At 33.9% G+C, this 20,984-nt stretch overlaps 1 protein-coding gene across 1 annotated transcript; it reads left to right on the top strand.

The window, feature by feature from the left end:
- Positions 1-347: 347 nt before the first annotated feature.
- On the top strand, positions 348-20,152 carry Kl-3 (dynein heavy chain 8, axonemal kl-3). Its single transcript, XM_076774116.1, has 67 exons — positions 348-452; positions 533-755; positions 1,141-1,292; positions 1,369-1,567; positions 1,649-1,812; positions 1,886-2,062; positions 2,141-2,362; positions 2,428-2,529; positions 2,621-2,767; positions 2,844-3,118; positions 3,207-3,546; positions 3,621-3,847; positions 3,913-4,397; positions 4,487-4,646; positions 4,726-4,943; positions 5,022-5,149; positions 5,234-5,414; positions 5,494-5,831; positions 5,908-6,071; positions 6,133-6,387; positions 6,455-6,695; positions 6,761-6,960; positions 7,045-7,216; positions 7,280-7,425; positions 7,500-7,638; positions 7,725-7,955; positions 8,033-8,238; positions 8,307-8,527; positions 8,594-8,879; positions 8,965-9,103; positions 9,193-9,413; positions 9,489-9,672; positions 9,750-9,890; positions 9,958-10,305; positions 10,397-10,586; positions 10,661-10,806; positions 10,877-11,075; positions 11,155-11,273; positions 11,349-11,685; positions 11,750-12,020; positions 12,099-12,299; positions 12,363-12,608; positions 12,689-13,007; positions 13,085-13,311; positions 13,378-13,600; positions 13,679-13,855; positions 13,939-14,106; positions 14,175-14,390; positions 14,468-14,605; positions 14,678-14,974; positions 15,050-15,205; positions 15,272-15,427; positions 15,496-15,631; positions 15,704-15,855; positions 15,928-16,181; positions 16,249-16,677; positions 16,746-17,022; positions 17,099-17,285; positions 17,345-17,377; positions 17,468-17,606; positions 17,680-17,919; positions 18,332-18,499; positions 18,567-18,708; positions 18,770-18,959; positions 19,044-19,165; positions 19,757-19,918; positions 19,990-20,152. The coding sequence occupies exons 2-67, from the start codon at positions 737-739 to the stop codon at positions 20,113-20,115; spliced, it is 13,371 nt and encodes a 4,456-aa protein (XP_076630231.1). The 5' UTR covers positions 348-452; positions 533-736; the 3' UTR covers positions 20,116-20,152.
- The last annotated feature ends 832 nt before the right edge of the window (positions 20,153-20,984 follow it).

Genomic DNA, 20,984 nt, shown 5'->3' with positions numbered 1-20,984 from the left:
AATGTTTAAACAAAACTTAAGCTTGTATCTATATGGTTTTGAATGCATTAAATATATCTCTATACAAAGTCTATGCATTTTCAGTACTGAAAAAAGTCGAAAATATACTTTAATGGCTTTAATATTGTTTAAATCCTTCATCCTTTACCCTAAACTTTTATTATTCAGTTTCCTAGATTTAGGGTATTTTTTTTTTATTGCACCCTATAAAAATTGATCGAACTTTCCATTTCAAATTTTTGAACTTTCTTTAATGTTCACTTTGCACCGAATGCAACGTATTTTCCTGTCATTCATTTATTATATTACGTTTTGATACAATGGCGCATATAGCTGCATATTTTGCAACTCGAGATTATACAAAACCCGCGATTGATCGTCGTATCAGCGAATTATTAAAAAGGAGAGTTGGTATAGAAGCTCTACCTACAGAAACTCTACAAGAACGTCTTGTATGGAAAGCATATCAATTATTATGATTCTTATATTAAAATATTTTTTCTAGTATAAAACCCTTTATTTGCATGTTTAGGCAAAATTTAAAGAAAATCGCAATGCTAGACAAGGATTGTTAAAAGCAACACATCGGCAAGTCTTGGAAGTTGTAGGTTTCATCTTGAATGTAAATCCTGATATTTTAGAAGAAGGAGTTATCGATAAAGATGAATACATTAATATATTTGATAGCTTCTTTGCTAAAAATGGAAAACGTGCAATTATTATACACTTTCAACCAATGGACCCACTACCATACGGTATGGAGTTACATTTTTGCTAAATGTAGTTTCTTTTATTTCAAACTGAATTAATATTGGAACACAAATTTATATCAGTTCAATTTAGTCAAAATTCTTTCTTAACAGGAACATATTTTTAGTTAAATATTATATATCATTTTAAAGTTCCCTTTCCTCTATCAAATACATCTAAATATTTTGCAATACAACATGACCTAATCTTAAACTCAGAGCGCTTGTATTAGTAAGTTGAATCAGAAAATGTTTACATAGATCTGATGGAGGAAAGAAAGAGCTATAAATTATGTGTTCCACTTTATCACAGGAATGTTCTCGATAGGATAAAATGTTGAATGAATTAAACCACTATAAACTTCTATATCAACCTAATATATGAAAATAGAATCTGGACGATGGAGCCCACAATACGAACAAGAAGATCAAGTTATACGTTGCTGTGTTACCGATGGTTCTACAGAAGACATTTCTGGTAAATGTGTCATAGTTTATAGATTGAGATCAAACATTGATTTTGAGACTAAAGATATTCTCGAGGTATGTAAGTTTCAAATGTAGTTAAATATGATAGACTTATATATAACTGTATAGTTTCTTCTAAACTTTTTAATAGGAAACATATTATGCTTATGCAGAAGTTGATCCTGCATCTCCTAGTGCACTGGCAGCTATATCAGAGTTAATTTTAAGATTAAATTTACCAGCAATAGTTGCTAATACAATCTGGGGTGAATTATCAAAAAATGAAGTTGGCGAAAAAGTGAAAAATAATTTTATCTGTGATTTTAGAGATTTCTGTGAATTTTTGAGTAGTAAGATATTAAAATTTATAATTATATAATATCTCATTTAATTCTATGCAATGAAATTATTATTTTTATATTGTTTTTTAGCGATCAAGATAGATTTAGAGAACACAATAAAATTTGAAATAGATTGGGATACATATAACAAGTATTTAGCACTGTCTATGGATAATATGGAGAGTGACACCAATCTGTTAGCAATTAATGCTATAGAGAATAATGTTAGAATTTGGATGAAAAGTATAGAACGGGTAAAATTTATAATTATTGATATTCATTTTAAGCGAATTACAAAAACAACAATAATAATTAATTTAAATATAGGCTGTTGTTGAGAGTCAACAATTACGTAGAGAAACTGAAACAATGGGACCAAATGCAGAACTCACATATTGGAGAAGACTGTTGGCACGTTTTTCATCAATCATTGAACACATTAAATCACCCTTTACACAAAAATATCTAGACTTCTTAACACGAATAAAATCGAAACATATAAAGGTGTGCTTAATTGTACAATACATAAGTTTCATTAATTCAGTGATTATAATAATAAGTATTTTACATACTTGTATCTAGAAATGGAAAATATTGGAAAATAATGTTAGAACAATACAAATCTTGTCAGAAGACAATGTTAAATATTTATATGCATTAGACAAGTTTACTCAACCTTTGTACAGGTTTGATCCAACACAAATTGGGAAATATTTACCTCCCCTTATGTATGCTATACGAATGATATATGCTACTTCGCGCTTTTTTAATACAAGAAGGATGGTCACAGCAGTTTTTGTGAAAGTACTATAAGACATATTTCATATTCAAGTTCTATACAATTTAAACAAATTTATTAAAAATTCCAGATGACAAATCAAATGATTTTAGCATGTAAAGCTTATTTAACAGAGGATAATGAAATAAATATTTGGGACGAATCTAAATCTGTTATGATATCTAAAATAAAGGTAATTATTGGTGACTATAAAAAAAAATAAATTAAATCAAAGTTAAGTTTACAAGTAAAACGATTACTGTTACGTAATTATTATATTTTAGGATTGCACAAAATTATGTGAACAATATTATGATTACTACAATGAAATGTGTAAACAAGTAAGAGAATCTACCGATGAAAAGCCTTTTGAAGTGTCTGAAATGTATGTTTTTGGGAAATTTAACACCTTTAAAGCAAGGATAATAAAAGTTAGCAATTACACGTTTTAGTAGAAGTATTTGAATATTGCGGACAGTGATTACAAATACATTAATTATGTTTCAGATTATGAATGTTTTTCAGACAGCATTAATGTATTCGATCCTTCATAGTTCCGCGATACAAGGAATAGATGTATTCGCAAACAAATTTTCGAGCTTTTTTCAGAATATTACATTGCAAAATTATGATCCATTGGATCATAGAAAACCGTACTTTGACATTGACTATGATAAATTTACAAAATCTGTAGCAGAGACTGGAACAGAATTAAGAAATTTTTTTTATAAATGTGTTTCTGAGGCACCAAATATAACAGAGGCATTGAGGGTAATAGCAAGGTAGTTATTTTATATTGATTGCTTTATACGCAAATTTATTATTACGATTTACGATTTATATAGTTAATTTATTTATGGATTCATATAGATTCGAGAAATTGAAATTCAAACACCTGAGAATTGACAGGAAATATTTAGAACTTATAGCATTGTTTCAAAAAGAGATTGAAGATGTACGAGATCGATACAACGAAGATAGATCAGATCCACCAATTCCACGAAATGTTCCACCCATTGCTGGTCGCATTTTATGGATTAGACAGCTTTATAGGCGCATTGAAAGTCCAATGGAAACATATAAAAAATGCATAAGAGTACTTAGTCACGATTATATGCAAAGGTGTATAAAAATTTACAATGCTCTAATTAGCGTTTTTATACATTATGAATTAATATACCATAAAGCGTGGTATGATTCTTCGGAAATTGTAAGTTAAGCATGATTATTGCATAATTAATAAGATTAATGATCATTTGCATTGTTCAACTTTTCAACTTGAAGGTACGATTGGCATTAGCTTCACCCTTACTTATACGACATCCAGAAACAAACAAATATCAGTTAAACTTTGATTCATATATTATTGAAGTGATACGTGAATCGGAACATATGGATAGATTTAATTTAGAAGTACCAGATTTTATACAAATAATAACATTCTGTAAAAGCAAAATATTTTCATCATATGAAACAGTAAGAAAATTAGTTGATGAAAACAATGCTTTAAGGTAAATGTCTTTGATGGTTTTCTATGGAAATAAAAAATAATTATACATTTTGTTTTAAATTGTAGGCGAAGAATACCAATACTGTTTCTAAATCTGATAAAAATTGTTCTTGCTAATCTTGAAATTACCTTTCAACCTTGTTTATCTGTAATAACGTGGACATCTTTGAATATTTCTGAAGTATGTGATAAAATAAAGGAAGCTCTTACATCCATGGAAATTTTTGTTAAAGAGATAACAGACATGAAAGAGGCAAGAGTCGATGAGGTGTTTGAATCTATTTCAGAAATTATATTACTGAAACTTGACAATTATCCGAAAAAGCCAACTCAACTTTTAGATGACAATGTTGCCTATGCAAATGTAGTAGGTGCTGATCTTGAAATAAAATCATCTGCAGCAGAAAATGCTGTTATAACGATTATCAATAAATTCATGGACTTCATAATCGATGAATCTGTTCAAAATATTAAATACAATTGGATGGACCTGCAGAAATTACACAAAAATATTTCAGAGACAAAATTGATAAAAGGGAAATATGAACCAGGTACATACACTTGCTTCATTGCCTATTCAAATATCTGAAATATTTGATCAACATATTAGTAGATTTCACATTCATTTGATAATTTACAGGTTTTGCTCCCATTGAAAGAACACATAAAGTTCAAATAAATAAGGTGCATAATGATTGCATGGAATTATTTGCACACTTCAATAATAAACTTATAGATGCTTTAGTGAAATCCACTAAAAAATCCCTTGAATTATTAAAGAAATATGTTACCGCTCTAAGGTTCTTTTAATTCTAATTAGAATTTACTAATGATACTGAATTATTTAGAAATAATTTTATTTTGTCACAACAATCACAGACCTTTGATTCAAGACAAAGATGACATAAGGAAAGAAAATCCAATTATGTTGACTACATTTGTTTTACAAATCCCCAATATTGTAGTATTACCTCCAATAGAAGAATTACAACGTTACTTTGGGAAATTAATAATTAGTGTCCTAGAAACTCATAAACATATTATTATGTGGGGACAACGTTATTCATCTACATCCAGAATGTCGGGCGGTAGCGATAGTATGCAAAATTGATTTCTTATAATAATAGCATGAAAGTAAATTACTGTTAATTAATATTTTTCTTTTTTTTATAAAGAAAATCATAAAGCATCAGTGCAAAATTACTATCAAATAATATCTGATCACAAAGAAATAGTCCGCAGTGTAATGAGCTTGCAAGGTGCGATTATTGCTTTAAAAGACGATATTGCACAAATTGGGAATGTATGTCTACTTTGCTTCTTCTTATTTTTCCAATCTATACTTTGAATATATTTCGTTCGGTTCACACAATTATACTGTAAGTAGATATATTTACGATACTCCTATATATGGACTGAAGCGAGGGACGATATTATTCAGCATTTTGTTGATTCTGAACCCATTACACAAGAGATTAAGGAAAAATTTGTGGAATATGATGATTTAGTTGTTGAAATAGAACATCTACCAGACCGACATATTGTGGGGCCCATAGAAATTAACATGGGTAACAAGTTTATTCATCTCAGGATAAGGATTTTTATTGGTTGACTATCAGAGTTTTTAAGTAATATAATATCTTCCAGAGAAATTAAAACTGGCACTTCTAGTTGAAGCACGCGCATGGAAAATATCATTGGGTCAGATTTTGTCTACAACTTACAAGGAGAAACTAAAAAAGATAACTGAATATATTAATGATAAGAATAAAGTTCTAGCTAGAGAGATTAACGATTTGCAAGATGTGAGAGTTGCAATGAAATGCTTAGGTGAGATACGAGATGATTTTATATCATTGGACATGGAATTAATATTGTTAGAAGAAACGTACGCATTAATGGGAAGATTCAATATTCCCGTTTCAAAGGAGGAACACAATATAGTAGACAGTCTTCGATACAACTTTACAAATATGTTAAATACGGTATTGCTTATGAAAATAATCATTACTGTTCATCATTATAATAGTATTTCTTTAAATAAATTTGAATATTTTTAAGGCAAAAGAAGTTCAAGCAAAAATTTGTGAAATGCAAGAACCACTGAAGAAAGAACTAACAGATGGTGTTGCTGTTTTTAAACAAGATGTGATTAATTTTGACCTCGATTTTGAACTCAATGGTCCAATGGTTGAAGGAATACCAGCCAAAGAAGCTAGCGATCGGTAATATCAGTATTGTTTATATTTAATTATTTAAAATCAAATTTTTTAATTGCCTTTACAGGCTCATTCTTTTTCAAGCACGACTCGAAGAATTGTGGGAAAGATATTTGACTTATAGTAGCGGTGAGAGTTTATTTGGAATTGAAGTAACCGATTATCCTGCTCTTCACCAAAGAAGAAGAGAAATAAACTTATTGCAGAAATTATATTCCCTGTACCTACAAGTGATAAGAACTATCGATAGCTACTATGAGATACGATGGTCCGATATTGATATTGAGTCCATTGTCACTGAATTAGCCGACTTCCAAAATCGGTAAACTCAAGTTATTGTTATTACTTTATATGAATTGCCAATAAGTTAATTATGAATTTTCTTCTAGATGTCGAAGATTACCAAGAGCTATGAGAGATTGGCCTGCTTACATTGACTTGAAAAAGAAAATTGATGATTTTAATGAGACTTGCCCTCTGTTAGAATTAATGGCAAATAAAGCAATGCAAGAAAGACACTGGGAAAGAATGTCGAAACTATGTAAATATCATTTTGATGTTGAGTCAGATGTATTCACGTTGGCAAATGTAATGCAGGCACCTCTATTAAAATACAAAGACGACGTAGAGGTATATATTGAATTCACATACATACATATCCTTCATTTATTATTAACACTTTCATTTTCTAACAGGATATATGTATTAGTGCGGTAAAAGAGCAGGATATAGACAGCAAATTGAAGCAAATTATTGCGGAATGGGCCACTGTAAATTTGCAATTTTCTCATTTCAAGCAAAGGGGAGATCTACTCCTGAAAGGCGCAGAAACAGCTGAAATAATATCTTTGCTTGAAGATAGCTTGATGGTGATTAGTTCACTCTTGGCAAATCGGTACCAAATATATTTACTATAGATTTAAGATTTTCTGATTTATCGAGAAAAAACTTATTTATGAATTTTGAACGTTTTACACAGCTACAATACGCCCTTTAAAAAGGATATCCAACTGTGGCAATTCAAACTCAGTAATACTTCTGAAATTTTAGCCAAATGGTTAACTGTACAAAATTTATGGGCATACTTAGAAGCAGTATTCATTGGCGGCGATATATCCAAGCAACTTCCAGCAGAGGCAAAACGCTTTAATGTAGGAAAATAATAAAATCTGGAGAACGTAATCATGTATTTTATTTTTAATGTATTATTGCAGAATATCGACAAAGCTTGGGTCAAGATTATGTATAGAGCACGCGAAAGACTGAATGCTGTGGAAACGTGTACTGGAGATGAAACAATGAGTCAGTTTCTGCCGCATTTATTGGAACAATTGGAATCTTGTCAAAAATCTCTCAGCGGGTAATAATATTTATCCGGAAATATTTATAATTAGACGTACTACCACGATTTAAACTCATTTAATGTGTGTACAGATACTTAGAAACGAAACGAAGCATATTCCCAAGGTTTTGTTTCGTGTCAGATCCTACATTGTTAGAAATACTTGGTCAAGCAGCTGATTGCCATACCATTGTGAAATATCTTGATGGCTTTTTTGACAATGTAGCGAAGGTAATACAGTATCGTCTGTCTCATTAAAATCATGCTGTTCTATTGTCTTTAAGTTCGATCTCAGTTTAGATTTTGTCCGTTAACAGCTAGACTTTAGCGAGAAAGAATATGAGAAGATTGTGGCTATGTACTCGCGCGAAAATGAAAAAGTAGAATTGGAAAAAGAAGTTATATGTACAGGAGGCGTAGAAAACTGGCTGAACACTTTGTTAACCGTGCATCAACAGTCTGTGGGTAGTGTGATTTCACAGGGATTGCAAACTCTCACTTCTGAAGATTTCGACATGATACAATTGATAGACAATTCGATTTTACAAGTAATCAAAACTAAGAAATTTCAATACGGAAAGATCGTTTTATGAACGTGTATATGTAATTAAGTTAGTGTTTTCAGGTAGGGTTGTTAGCTTTGCAAGTTATGTGGACTCGTGATTCCGAAATAGCACTTAGAACAGCGAAACGGGACAGAGGCGTGATGAAGAGAACAAATGAATGGTTTCTCGATTTGTTAAACATTCTCATTGATGTGACTGTCAAGGATTTAACGAAATATTCGAGAGCCAAATACGAGGCTTTAATTACAATACATGTCCATCAGAGGTTGAACATTAATACGAATATCTTTAGTAGTAATAATCTAGAAAAACAAATTCTAAACAATGTTTCAGGGACATATTCGATGAGCTATTTCGCTTTCGAGTTCGTAATGTATTGGACTTCGAATGGTTGAAACAGAGTAGGTTTTATTACGATAGCGACACGGAGGATGTTCCTATAAAAATTACGGATATCGATTTCATATATCAAAATGAGTTTTTGGGCTGTTCAGATCGTCTTGTTATTACACCGCTCACAGATAGATGCTACATAACGTTGGCGCAAGCTGTAGGTAAGATTATCATAGTTTTTACTTTAATGTACTTATACAATAATATCTTTGTAACTGTATTTTTAGGAATGAATTTCGGCGGTGCACCAGCAGGTCCAGCTGGTACCGGCAAGACAGAGACCACAAAAGATATGGGAAAGGCCCTTGGAAAATACGTGATTGTATTCAATTGTTCTGACCAAATGGATTTTCGCGGTTTAGGTAGAATATTTAAGGGATTGGCCATGTCTGGTTCATGGGGATGTTTCGACGAGTTTAATCGGATTGATTTGCCGGTGTTATCTGTGGCCGCTCAGCAAATAGCAATTGTACTTACTGCACGAAAAGAAAGGAAAACATCTTTCCTATTTAGGTATATAGACTTCTAAATTCACAAATGGTATGCTCCTGAATAACTTATGATTTACATTTATCAAAGAGAAATATGTAATTCGTAGCGACGGTGAAGTGTATAATTTAAATTACGAACTTGGACTCTTCATTACAATGAATCCTGGTTACGCTGGTCGCCAAGAATTGCCAGAAAATTTAAAGATAGAATTCAGAAGCGTGGCTATGATGGTACCTGATAGACAGGTAGTGGAAATATTATGCAGCTATCATTTATTTGAATACCAATTAATTTAATTACGTAACACTTGTAACTTTTGAAATTGTTTATACAGATAATTATGCGCGTTAAGTTGGCAGCTTGTGGTTTCAAAGAAAACATTTTACTGTCACGGAAATTTTTTACACTTTATAAATTGTGCGAGGAACAGCTCAGCAAACAAGTACATTATGATTTTGGTTTAAGGAATATATTGTCTTGCTTAAGAACTCTCGGTGCACAGAAACGAGCAAATCCTACTGATTCTGAAGAAACTACTCTGATGAGAGTGCTAAGGTAAAACCAGATGCTTTGATGATTTTCAAAAGTGGGGAAAGAGATGTTGAATTTTTCTTTATTATGATCTTGCAGAGACATGAATCTATCTAAATTAGTAGACGAAGACGAGCCATTGTTTATGTCCCTTATCAATGATATGTTCCCAGGAATTAAACTTAAATCTCATACGTACAAAGATTTGCAAAAAGCTATAGCGAATGCAACCGCTGCGCTTGGAATAATGAATCATCCAGAGTGGAACTTGAAAACAATTCAAGTATGTTTTGATCTCAAATTATCAATTTATCCACCACACATCTTGTAAAATGAGAATGATGATATTTATGTTTTTAGTTGTATGAGACTAATCTTGTTCGTCATGGTCTGATGGTGCTTGGACCAACAGGATCTGGAAAAACGCAATGCATGTGGACGCTCATGAAAGCTTTAACAGAGATGGGTATGCCGCATAAAGAAGTTAGAATGAATCCAAAGGTTAATAACTTCTTTCGACTGTAACAATTTTTAAAAATACTTTAACACAATTGACAATTTTCAATAGGCCATAACTGCGGCTCAAATGTTTGGAAAGCTCGACGTTGCGACTAACGACTGGACAGATGGTATATTCTCTACTATATGGAGAAGATCGATACAGACAAAGAAAACAGATAATTTGTGGATAGTTTTGGATGGGCCAGTAGATGCAGTTTGGATCGAAAACTTGAATTCGGTCTTAGACGATAACAAGACTTTGACTTTAGCGAATGGTGATCGCATAGTAATGGTATCGAACAGCAAATTAGTTTTCGAACCAGACAATGTTGATAACGCATCGCCAGCGACAATATCACGCATGGGAATGGTATTTATCAGTGCTTCTGTACTAAAATGGAGTCCTATTCTAGAGGTAATGTTTAAATTTAAAAGCTAACAATTGAAACTTTAAAAATTGCTAATGACGTATCAATTAATATCAATATATTTTCTTTCTTATTCAGGGATGGTTCTTGAAACGACAACCTTCGGAAGTAGAAACATTGCGTAATATGTTCAACAAAATATATGATGATGCTCATACTTTTGTTCAAACGAGACTTCCAACAAAAATGACCCTTTTGGAAGCAATCTATATAAGGCAATGTATTGATTTATTGGAAGGTTTACTCGGTTCAGACAAAGATCCAGCAAGTACGTTGTTTTTACTTCCGAAATTGCAATTCATTATTTGAAAATGGGTTTCATCTTGAATTCATAACATTTAGAAGTACTGTCGGCTAATCATATCGAGAAGATATTCTTGTTTTCTCTTATGTGGAGTTTGGGAGCGGTATTGGAATTAGAAGAACGTAATGCATTGCAGGAGTTTTTAATTAATCATGCTTCGAAGTGCAATTGGCCACAGTGCAAGGTGAATATATGATGGATAATGTATTTAATAGAAAAGTGCAAAAGTAATAATTGCAAACTGTTTATTACAGGAAGATGAAACTATTTTTGAATACTTAGTATCGGATCACGGGGAATGGTTACATTGGTCTGAAATGGTACCAGAGTTTATATATCCACCAGATGAAGTTCTACAGTATTACACGATACTAGTTCCTAACATAGATAACACAAGAACAATGTTTCTAATCGATACTATTGCGAAACAAAGAAAGGCAGTGCTATTGATAGGCATGAAATTTTAAATATATAATTTCCAATTCGGAATCTCGATCCAGTACATATCTATTATTTTTGCTCTGAATTATAGGAGAGCAGGGTACTGCGAAAACTGTAATGCTCAAAAGCTACATGTCCAATTACGATCCTGAAGAACACTTGCATAAATCTTTCAGTTTCTCATCCGCATCTACACCTAATATGGTTCAGGTGACTGTAATTTCAAGTGTAACTCTGTAAATAGATACAAGTGATATTGTATAAAATATGAGATATATTTCACAGCGTATATTTGAAAGCTACGTGGAAAAAAGAGTCGGGACCACTTACGGGCCCCCAGGTGGTCGGAGAATGACTATTTTCATTGACGACATAAATATGCCAGCCATAAACGAATGGGGGGATCAAATTACAAACGAAATTGTCCGTCAACTAATGGAATACAAAGGCTTCTATTCTTTGGATAAGCCGGGTGATTTCTGTATTATACAAGACATTCAGTTAGCTGCCGCTATGATTCACCCAGGCGGTGGTAGAAACGATATTCCTCCAAGACTGAAGAGACAATTTAATATTTTTAATTGCACATTGCCGTCGAACAAATCGATGGACACGATATTCAGTAAGCACAATGCTGTGTTTCCCATAAATCGATTCAACTACATCAATACTTTTGCAATTTACAGAAACCATTGGTCAAGGATATTTTTGTGATACCAGATTTGACGAGATTATCGTGAACTTCTTGCCCAAACTGATACCTTTAACCAGAGTCTTGTGGCAGCAGACTAAGTTAAGGATGCTACCGACACCAGCGAAGTTTCATTATGTATTCAATTTAAGGGATTTATCTCGAATTTGGGAAGGCATCCTCAGAATAGAGAGAGCCGAGTGTGATTCTATAACTAGATTGTTGAAACTTTGGGAACACGAATGTACCCGTGTAATCGCAGATCGGTTTGTCACTTCACAAAGAGAATTATAATGATTTCAAAAATTGAAACATTATGATAATTGTTTCTTGTTATTTGTCAGATTCACGACAGAGACAGACACGCAGTGGTTTCAAAACACATTAAGGCATACGGCAGAAAAAATGTTAGGCAACGATTTTAAGCACTATGTTCCTGTTGAAACATACTTTGTGGATTTCTTACGTGAGCCACCAGAACCCACAGGAGATGAGCCAGAAGATTTTGTGATAGAAGCACCAAAGATCTATGAAGAAATGCCAAGGTACAATGCTTTGCAAAACTTATTCGAATATAAGATTACGATGACAATGCGTTATCCTTTCAGTTATGATGCTGTAATCGTAAAAGTTCGACAAAATATGGAACAATTCAACGAGTACATTCGTGGAATGCATCTGGATTTAGTGTTTTTTCACGACGCGTTGGTACATCTAATACGTATATCAAGAATACTTGGAGTTCCAAGAAGCAACGCCATGTTGGTAGGGGTCGGAGGATCAGGCAAACAAAGCTTGACACGGTTGGCGTCTTTTATCGCGGGATATAGCTTCTTCCAAATAATATTATCCAGGTAATAGATAAAGAAATATTTGTGAGAACGATTTACATTATTATCCAGGTCATATAACGATCATATTGGTTCCCTTTCAGGAGCTACAACATTGGAAGTTTGATAGAGGATCTACGAAAGCTCTATCGCACTTCTGGCACTGGGAGCAAAGGGCATACATTTATATTTACCGATAACGAAATAAAGGAAGAAGGCTTTCTAGAGTACATCAATAATATTTTGAGCGTCGGAGAAGTCGCAAACCTTTTCCCAGCCGATGAACTCGATGATATCTTAACGACAGTTACTCCGTTGATGAAGGCTGACGATCCAAGACGACCACCGACGCCGGACAATCTTTATGACTATTTCATATCACGTGCACGGAATCATTTGCACGTAGTATTGTGCTTCTCGCCAGTAAGTGATCTTACTACATTACTGAACAGTGAAATCATTCGAACATGCGATTCGCTAATTGTTTGATTATATTGTAGGTTGGAGAAAAGTTCAGATCTCGAGCATTGAAGTTTCCAGGCCTTATATCCGGCTGTACAATAAATTGGTTCTGGAGATGGCCAAGGGACGCGTTGTATGCAGTAGGTGAACATTTTCTAAAGAAGTTCAAAGTAATTTGCACTCCAGAGGTGAAGCAACAGTTGATTGAAGTTATGGGAGATGTGCAAGATGATGTCAATGACATTTGTACAGAATACTATGATAGGTAAGTTTACATTTCCTCTCTTTATTCTGATCTATTTTCATACATGATCCTTTTTCTTTTAAACAGATTTCGAAGACAGGTGTATGTCACTCCAAAATCGTTTTTAACTTTCTTGGAAGGGTACAAAGCGTTATACAAGCAACGGTTGGATAACATTAATACTCTCGCTTTCCGAATGAGCAATGGCTTAAATAAATTAGTAGACGCTGCAGCTCAAGTCGACGAGTTGCGAAAAGTGTTGGAGAAGAATCAACAGGAGATTGCAGAAAAGAACGTGCAAGTGGAAGCTGTTGGTATCTTCTTCTCAAAAAAGATAAATTCACCTTTCTAATTCGTCGTTTTAAATTTTCTTTAAAATTGTTTCTAGATTTTGGTTACCGTTAATGAAAAAAAGCGAGAGGCGGAAGCAGTCAAAGCTCAGGTTCAAATTTCCAAAGACGAGGCCGAAACTATTTTGAAAGTAATAGCAAAAGAGAAGGTAGTAGCAGAACAGAAACTGAAAGCTGCTGAGCCCGCGTTATTGGCAGCAGAAGCTGCATTACAAGTCAGACTTCACTTCAAAAACTTTTGGATGTTACTTTTCAAACTATTTTTGATTTATATAATTTTTAAAAATTCTGGTTTTAGACCATAAAAGCCGCAGATATTGCTACGGTTCGTAAGCTAGGCAAACCACCATATTTGATTACTCTTATAATGGATTGTGTGATAATACTGTTTGGACGAAAATTGGAACCAGTTAAGCCCGATTATGAACGTCAGTTTTTAATGCCTTCCTGGTCTGAAGCATTAAAAGTATAATCATTGTAATTAATTCTAGAGGTATTTAAAATAGAAGATATTTATTAATATTTTGGCTGTAGGTCATGGCTGATACTAGATTTCTATATCATTTGCAAAATTTCCCAAAAGACAATATCAACGCAGAAACTGTTGATTTGATGCAACCATATTTAAACTATCATTTGTACACCTATGAAGCTGCAAAACAAGCTTGCGGAAATGTCGCTGGTCTGATTCAGTGGACAATTTCTATGGTTACATTTTATGGAATAAACAAAGACGTCCTTCCTCTGAAAGTAACTTCTATTCTAATCAATGATAAGATTCAATGTTACAGACGTTTTTAGCTGAGCGTAAAATGAACATTTTATAGGCAAATTTGGCTGTGCAAGAAAGTAAATACGAAAAAGCGAATCAAAATTTAATGGAAGCTGAGAATCTTCTCAAATCTAAAGATGAAGATTTGAAGATTGTTCAAAGCGAGTTTGATGCAGTAATGGAAGAACGTCAAGTAATTCGCGAAAGCATTTATTAAACAGTATCGAATACAGTGGAACTCATTAAATGAGATACCTATTATTAGGTAATAGTCGATTTAGCTGATGCTTGTCAAGCGAAAACTGACACAGCAACAGCAATGATTGATGGACTTTCTGGTGAGAGGATCAGATGGACTGAACAGTTGATTACATTTAAGTCGGAAACCGATCGTCTTGTTGGGGATATATTAATTTTAGTAGGTTTCTTGTCCTATTGTGGACCATTCAATCAAGAATTTAGAAGTCTTCTGCAACGAAAATGGTTTGATCTTATCCAAGGTAGAAAGATTCCAATCTCCCTCATAATAAATATTACGACCACTTTGACTGATACCGCTACAGTGAGTAGTATGTTGGAAAGCTTGTCGTTTTCAATATTTTGTAATTAATCAATGTTTGTATTTATTCTTTTAAAGGTTGGAGAATGGAGCTTACAGGGACTGCCAACTGACGATTTATCCATTCAAAATGGAATCATAGTAACGAAAGCAGCTAGATATCCACTTTTAATTGATCCGCAATTACAAGGTAAAACATGGATCAAAAATAAAGAGTCAGAGTGTAATTTACAGGTAAAACACTGATATTATGCATTAATTCATTGTAGTATTCTAATGCGGGTTAATGTTTGATTCTAGGCTACACTTCTTACTGATAAATACTTTAGAAACTATTTGGAAGATTGTGTTTCTCTTGGTCGTCCTTTGCTTATTGAGGATGTAGCAGAAGAATTAGATCCCGTTTTGGATAACTTATTGGAGAAGAATTTCATAAAAATTGGAACTTCTTTGAAAGTAAAATAATTATACTAATACCTACATCAGAAGATAACTAATTATACGACTCTGAACTGTTTTAACAGGTCAAATTAGGTGACAAAGAAGTAGATATTCACTCAGATTTTAGACTTTACATTACTACGAAGTTACCAAACCCATCGTACACGCCAGAAATATTTGCTCGCACTAATATAATTGATTTTACTGTCACCATAAAAGGTAGTTGAGACAATTACAATGTTTAAAGTATAACTTCGTGAGTGGTATCCTACTTTTTCTTTCTACGTGTAGGTCTAGAAGATCAACTTTTAGGAAGAGTGATTTTAACAGAGAAAACTGAACTTGAGAGAGAAAAGACTCAATTGATTGCAGATGTAACTGCAAACAATAGGAAGATCAAAGAATTGGAAGCCAATCTTTTACATAAATTAACCACTGTAGAGGTGCGCACTTAATTTCACTCCAGATGTATTTTGTAAACTATGCACACTATTTTTATTTCCATTCATATGCAGGGTCCTTTAATAGAAGATGTAGAATTAATGTCGGTGTTGAACATTACAAAGCAAACAGCAGCTGAAATAACCGAGAAATTAAGTATCGCGAAGGATACGGAATTAAGAATTGACACTGCGCGAGAAGAATTTAGACCAGTTGCAACGCGTGGCAGTGTTCTATACTTTTTAATTTGCGACATGGCATTGGTAAACACTATGTATCAAACGTCGCTCGTCCAATTTTTGGAGCGTTTCGACATTTCTATGGAAAGGTATACTTTGTACACGCAATGTTCATTCTACAGAAATATTAGATGTAAAGATGTTGGTTCATTATAGATCAGAAAAAAGTCCGGTCAATATAAGAAGAATAAACTTCATTATCGAATACCTCACATATGAGGTATTCAGATATAAAGCACGAGGCCTTTATGAAATCCATAAATACATGTTCATCTTATTAATGACATTGAAGATCGATTTGCAACGTGAAGCTATCACTCATGATGAATTTCAATTTTTCATCAAAGGTGGTGCAGCCTTAGATTTAAATACCGTCGCACCAAAACCGTGCAAATGGATTACCGATGTCACATGGCTTAATTTAGTTGCACTGTCTGCTTTAACACAATTTCACTACATTACGTCTCAAGTGCCAGCTGCTGAGAGACAATGGAAACATTGGTTCGATAAGGAGGCTCCAGAAGAAGAAGTGATACCAAACGGATACAACAATTTGGATACTTTTCGACGTCTGTTGTTGATAAGGTTATTATAAAGTTGCCATTTATTGTTAATGTAAATATCAAAATGTATTGTTCATAATTACTTTATAGAGCTTGGTGTATGGACAGAACATTGTCACAGTCAAGGAAGTATATAGCAAGTTCTTTAGGAGAAGAATATGCAGAACCTGTAATTACTCTTATGGAGATAATGCACAGTGAATCAAGACCAAATACACCAATGATTTGCTTTTTAAGTATGGGATCTGATCCCACACCCAGCATTGAACAACTTGCTAGAAAGTTAGAGATTGCATGCAAAAGTATTTCAATGGGACAAGGACAAGAAGTTCATGCACGACGGTTACTCCAGAGTGCAAAAACTGAAGTACGTTTACACGAAGAGAATCTATGATATTGCATTTAAAAAACAGTACAAAAAAGTTCTAGCAATATACTTTTAGGGCTATTGGGTATTATGTCAAAATTGTCACTTGGGTCTAGACTACATGGAAGAAGTGGTCAACTTTCTGTTGGAAATGGATGGGTCACATCCTGATTTTCGTATGTGGATCACTACAGAACCACATAAAGATTTTCCAATTTCTCTTCTTCAAATGTCTATAAAGTATACTTATGAGCCTCCACAAGGTATAAATGTATATCTTTTAAATTTATATGTTCTATGTAAAACAATTAACTTCGTTTAGGTGTACGGGCTGGTTTACTCTCCACTTATACTGGTATGAATCAAGAAATGTTAGATCAATGCGATGTGTCACAATATATACCAATTATATATACAGTATCATTTTTACATACTATTGTACAAGAACGACGAAAATTTGGAGCGCTCGGTTGGAATATACCATATGAATTTAATATGGCAGATTGGTTGGCATCTTGTATATTTATTAATAATCACTTGAACGATTTTGATATTAAACAAGGAATAAGTTGGCAGACTGTGCGGTAATGAAAAAAAACTACTTCCTTTTAATCAATAAAATACACTTAAAAATAAGTAAAGTTATTTAATTCCTAGGTATATGATAGGAGAAGTGCAATATGGAGGGCGTGTCACAGATGATTATGATAAACGACTACTAAATACATTCGCTAAACTTTGGTTTTCAGAAGCACTCTTTACAGAAGATTTCGTATTCTTCAAAGGGTATCCTGTTCTTGTTTACAAACAAGTTACAGATTACGTAAAAGTAATAGATGAAATGCCGACTGTAGATCCACCACAAGTTTATGGCTTGCACAGTAATGCAGATATTACGTATGTACAATTCTCTCTCTCTCTTTTTTTTTTTTTTTTTTCGTGGGGAAAATCTTCATAAGACTCCCTCCCACCTCTTTGGGGAGAGGCGGGAGGAGTGTATGGGATTCCCCGCCCCCATGGAATGACACTCCCACCCCCATCCGGTCGGCCCTGCGTCTCGTGACTGGAGGAGGCTCCCTTCAGGAACCCCCTTCCAGCCAGGGTCATCCGCCACGCTGCGGGGGCCATCCACGATGCCCGGCGCCTGGACGACGCCCACCCGCCAGCACGCCGCTGAAGCTCGCGTTCCCTGCCCGCGGCCTCCTTCTGCAACATTACGCTCTCGCAGAAGGAGGCCACATGTACAATTCTCTCTTAGAGCACTACATTTAAGAATACATATAATTGCAATAAATTTGTACTGTTGCAGATATCAGAGTAATACTACAAAAGCTGTTTTAGATACTATAATATCTGTACAACCAAAAGAGGCAGGTGTTGGTGTTGGTGAATCTAGAGAAGTAGTTGTAACAAGACAAGCAAAAGAAATGTTAAGAAAACTACCACCAATGTATGATCCATTCGAAGTTAAACAAAGGTTGGTAGGAATATATTTTTAAACAATTATTACAATTACAAATTGATTAAAAATATCTATTATGTAGATTGCAGGTATTAGGTGCTACTGCATCAATGACTATTTTTTTGAAACAAGAAATTGACAGGATACAAATAGTTATTAAATTAGTGAATGTTATTCTTAAAGATCTTCTTCTTGCCATAGAAGGTGTTATTATAATGAGCGAGGTAATTTTGTTTGTGTATTTGCGTACTGAACAATAAAACTAATGGATACAAATTTATTTAGGAATTAAGAGATGCTCTCGATAATATATATGACGCCAGAATACCACAAATATGGAAAGCAAAATCCTGGGAATCATCGTCCCTCGGATTTTGGTTTACCGAATTATTAGACAGAAATAATCAATTTTCTACTTGGCTATACAGTGGTAGACCCGCAAAGTTTTGGATGACTGGATTCTTTAATCCTCAAGGCAATAATTTATATATATGTATATTTAAGTAACAACAAATCCTACGAATTACTCTGTAAATAAATTATAATCTTTGCTATACAGGATTTTTAACTGCGATGCGACAAGAAGTAACCAGAGCTCATGCAGAGTGGGCTCTAGATAATGTAACGTTGCATAACGAAGTTATACGTTATACGGCTGAAGAAATTAAGACTCCACCTGTAGTATGTTCATTATACAGCGTGTTCGGCCACTCCTGGGGAAAATTTTAATGGGGGATTTTAGAGGCCAAAATAAGACGAAAATCAAGAATACCAATTGTTGGTGAAGGCTTTGTTAAACAGTTATTAACGTTTAAAGTTCCGACCGTACTGAATTTTTTTCTCGAAAATGTGCAAGATTTCGGGGGTATGTCTATTCACCAAAAATGATTATAATTGACCCCTGCAACTAAAAATAATTTTTCCAAGACGATTCGAAAGTCTTTTTTTCACCCAAAACTTTCAGCACTTACTCGAATTTTTTTCTCGAAAGTGGGTAGGATTTCGGAAGTATGTGTATTCACCAAAAATGATTGTAATTGACCCTCGCAACCGAAAATAATTTTTCCAGAACGATTTGAAATTTTTGAATTTAATTGTTAATAACTTTTTAATGAAGCCTCCATCAACAAATTGGTATTCTTGATTTTCGTTTTATTTTGGCCTCTAGAATCCTCTATTAAAATTTTTCCCAGGGGTGGCCGAACACCCTGTATAATATCTTATCTCAAAAAATTAGCTTAGTTAATACAAATTATGTCTGTGTATTATTAGGAAGGAGTTTACGTATATGGATTATTCCTTGAAGGGGCTGGTTGGGATAGAAGGAACAACAGATTATGTGAATCAGCAAACAAAGTTTTATATGTATTAATGCCTGTGATTCACATTTTTGCCTTGTATAACACCCCTGATAAAGACCCAAAGTTGTATGAGGTATGTATATTTGTTAAACATTTTTTGTTTTATTAATTCATACTAATTCGTTGATACTATATTAATTCTAGTGTCCAGTCTACAAAAAACCGATAAGGACGTACGTACAGTTGATAACACCTCTATGGCTACAAACAAATAGACCCCCTGAGTTTTGGGTCTTACGTGGTGTCGCGTTATTATGTGATATTAAATAATTAATTTCAATAAAATCTTCATTCTGTTTCCATTTGATCAGCTTTGTATTTATCAAACAATGACACATTGGATACATGGGGTAGCTGCTGTAATTTTTCGGCAAAAAAAAAAAAGTTTCAAATCGTTCTGAGAAAATTATTTTTAGTTGTGGGGTCGATTACAATCATTTTTGGTAAATAGACATACACCCGAAAGCCTACGCACTTTCGAGAAAAAAATTCATTACCGAAAATCTAATGTGAGGCCAGAAAGAAATGTTCCCCCGAAATTTCATGTGTATCTTTAAAACGTCATAACTTCTGAACGGCTTGAAGGATCTTAATGTTTCAAAATGCAAACAACGCATATTTTGGTGAAAAATATTTAGAAATTCTAAAAATGTTCGGAAAGTTGTTCCTTAACGAAACTAATCTAGCAAAGAAGTTCTATATTTATGATAATCTATGCAAAGCAGATCGCAGCCAATTTGCTAATATTATTTAGTTTTTAATTAATAATTGTATTACTCAGTTAACAGTGATACGATTATTAATTAAATGCTAAATAATACTACCCAGGTCTCACCACGAGGAAGTTGTTGTGATTGGAGACCCACCCTAACCAAATCCCAACCACCCTCCATCATAGATGCCAGATTCAGCACCCGGTGCGATACTCACACATGGCAGATCACGCGTACGTGAGCTCGTGGAGTTTCGGAAAGTCGACAAAGGCAAACTGACACATGCTCTCTTTCTCGATTATTCCGAAGCTGCCCGAAGTAATTTCGGTCCGCCTCGTGGGAGTCGAGAGAGAAAGGCTCACATTTGCCTTCTCGCTCTTAACAACTGAAATCCGACCTCCCGTCAACGGCATACGATTTGGAATC

This window comes from Colletes latitarsis, chromosome 10 (assembly GCF_051014445.1).
Source record: "Colletes latitarsis isolate SP2378_abdomen chromosome 10, iyColLati1, whole genome shotgun sequence".
Lineage (NCBI taxonomy): Eukaryota > Metazoa > Arthropoda > Insecta > Hymenoptera > Colletidae > Colletes > Colletes latitarsis.
Note: the sequence above shows the minus strand (reverse complement) of the source record. Positions and strands in the feature narration are given on the sequence as shown.

Excerpts from the sequence above, each read along its gene's own strand:
- Kl-3 (XM_076774116.1), top strand. Across the intron at positions 5,415-5,493 it reads GCCCATAGAAATTAACATGG|AGAAATTAAAACTGGCACTT; the intron begins GTAACAAGTTTA and ends AATATCTTCCAG. Across the intron at positions 13,008-13,084 it reads TAGTATTGTGCTTCTCGCCA|GTTGGAGAAAAGTTCAGATC; the intron begins GTAAGTGATCTT and ends ATTATATTGTAG.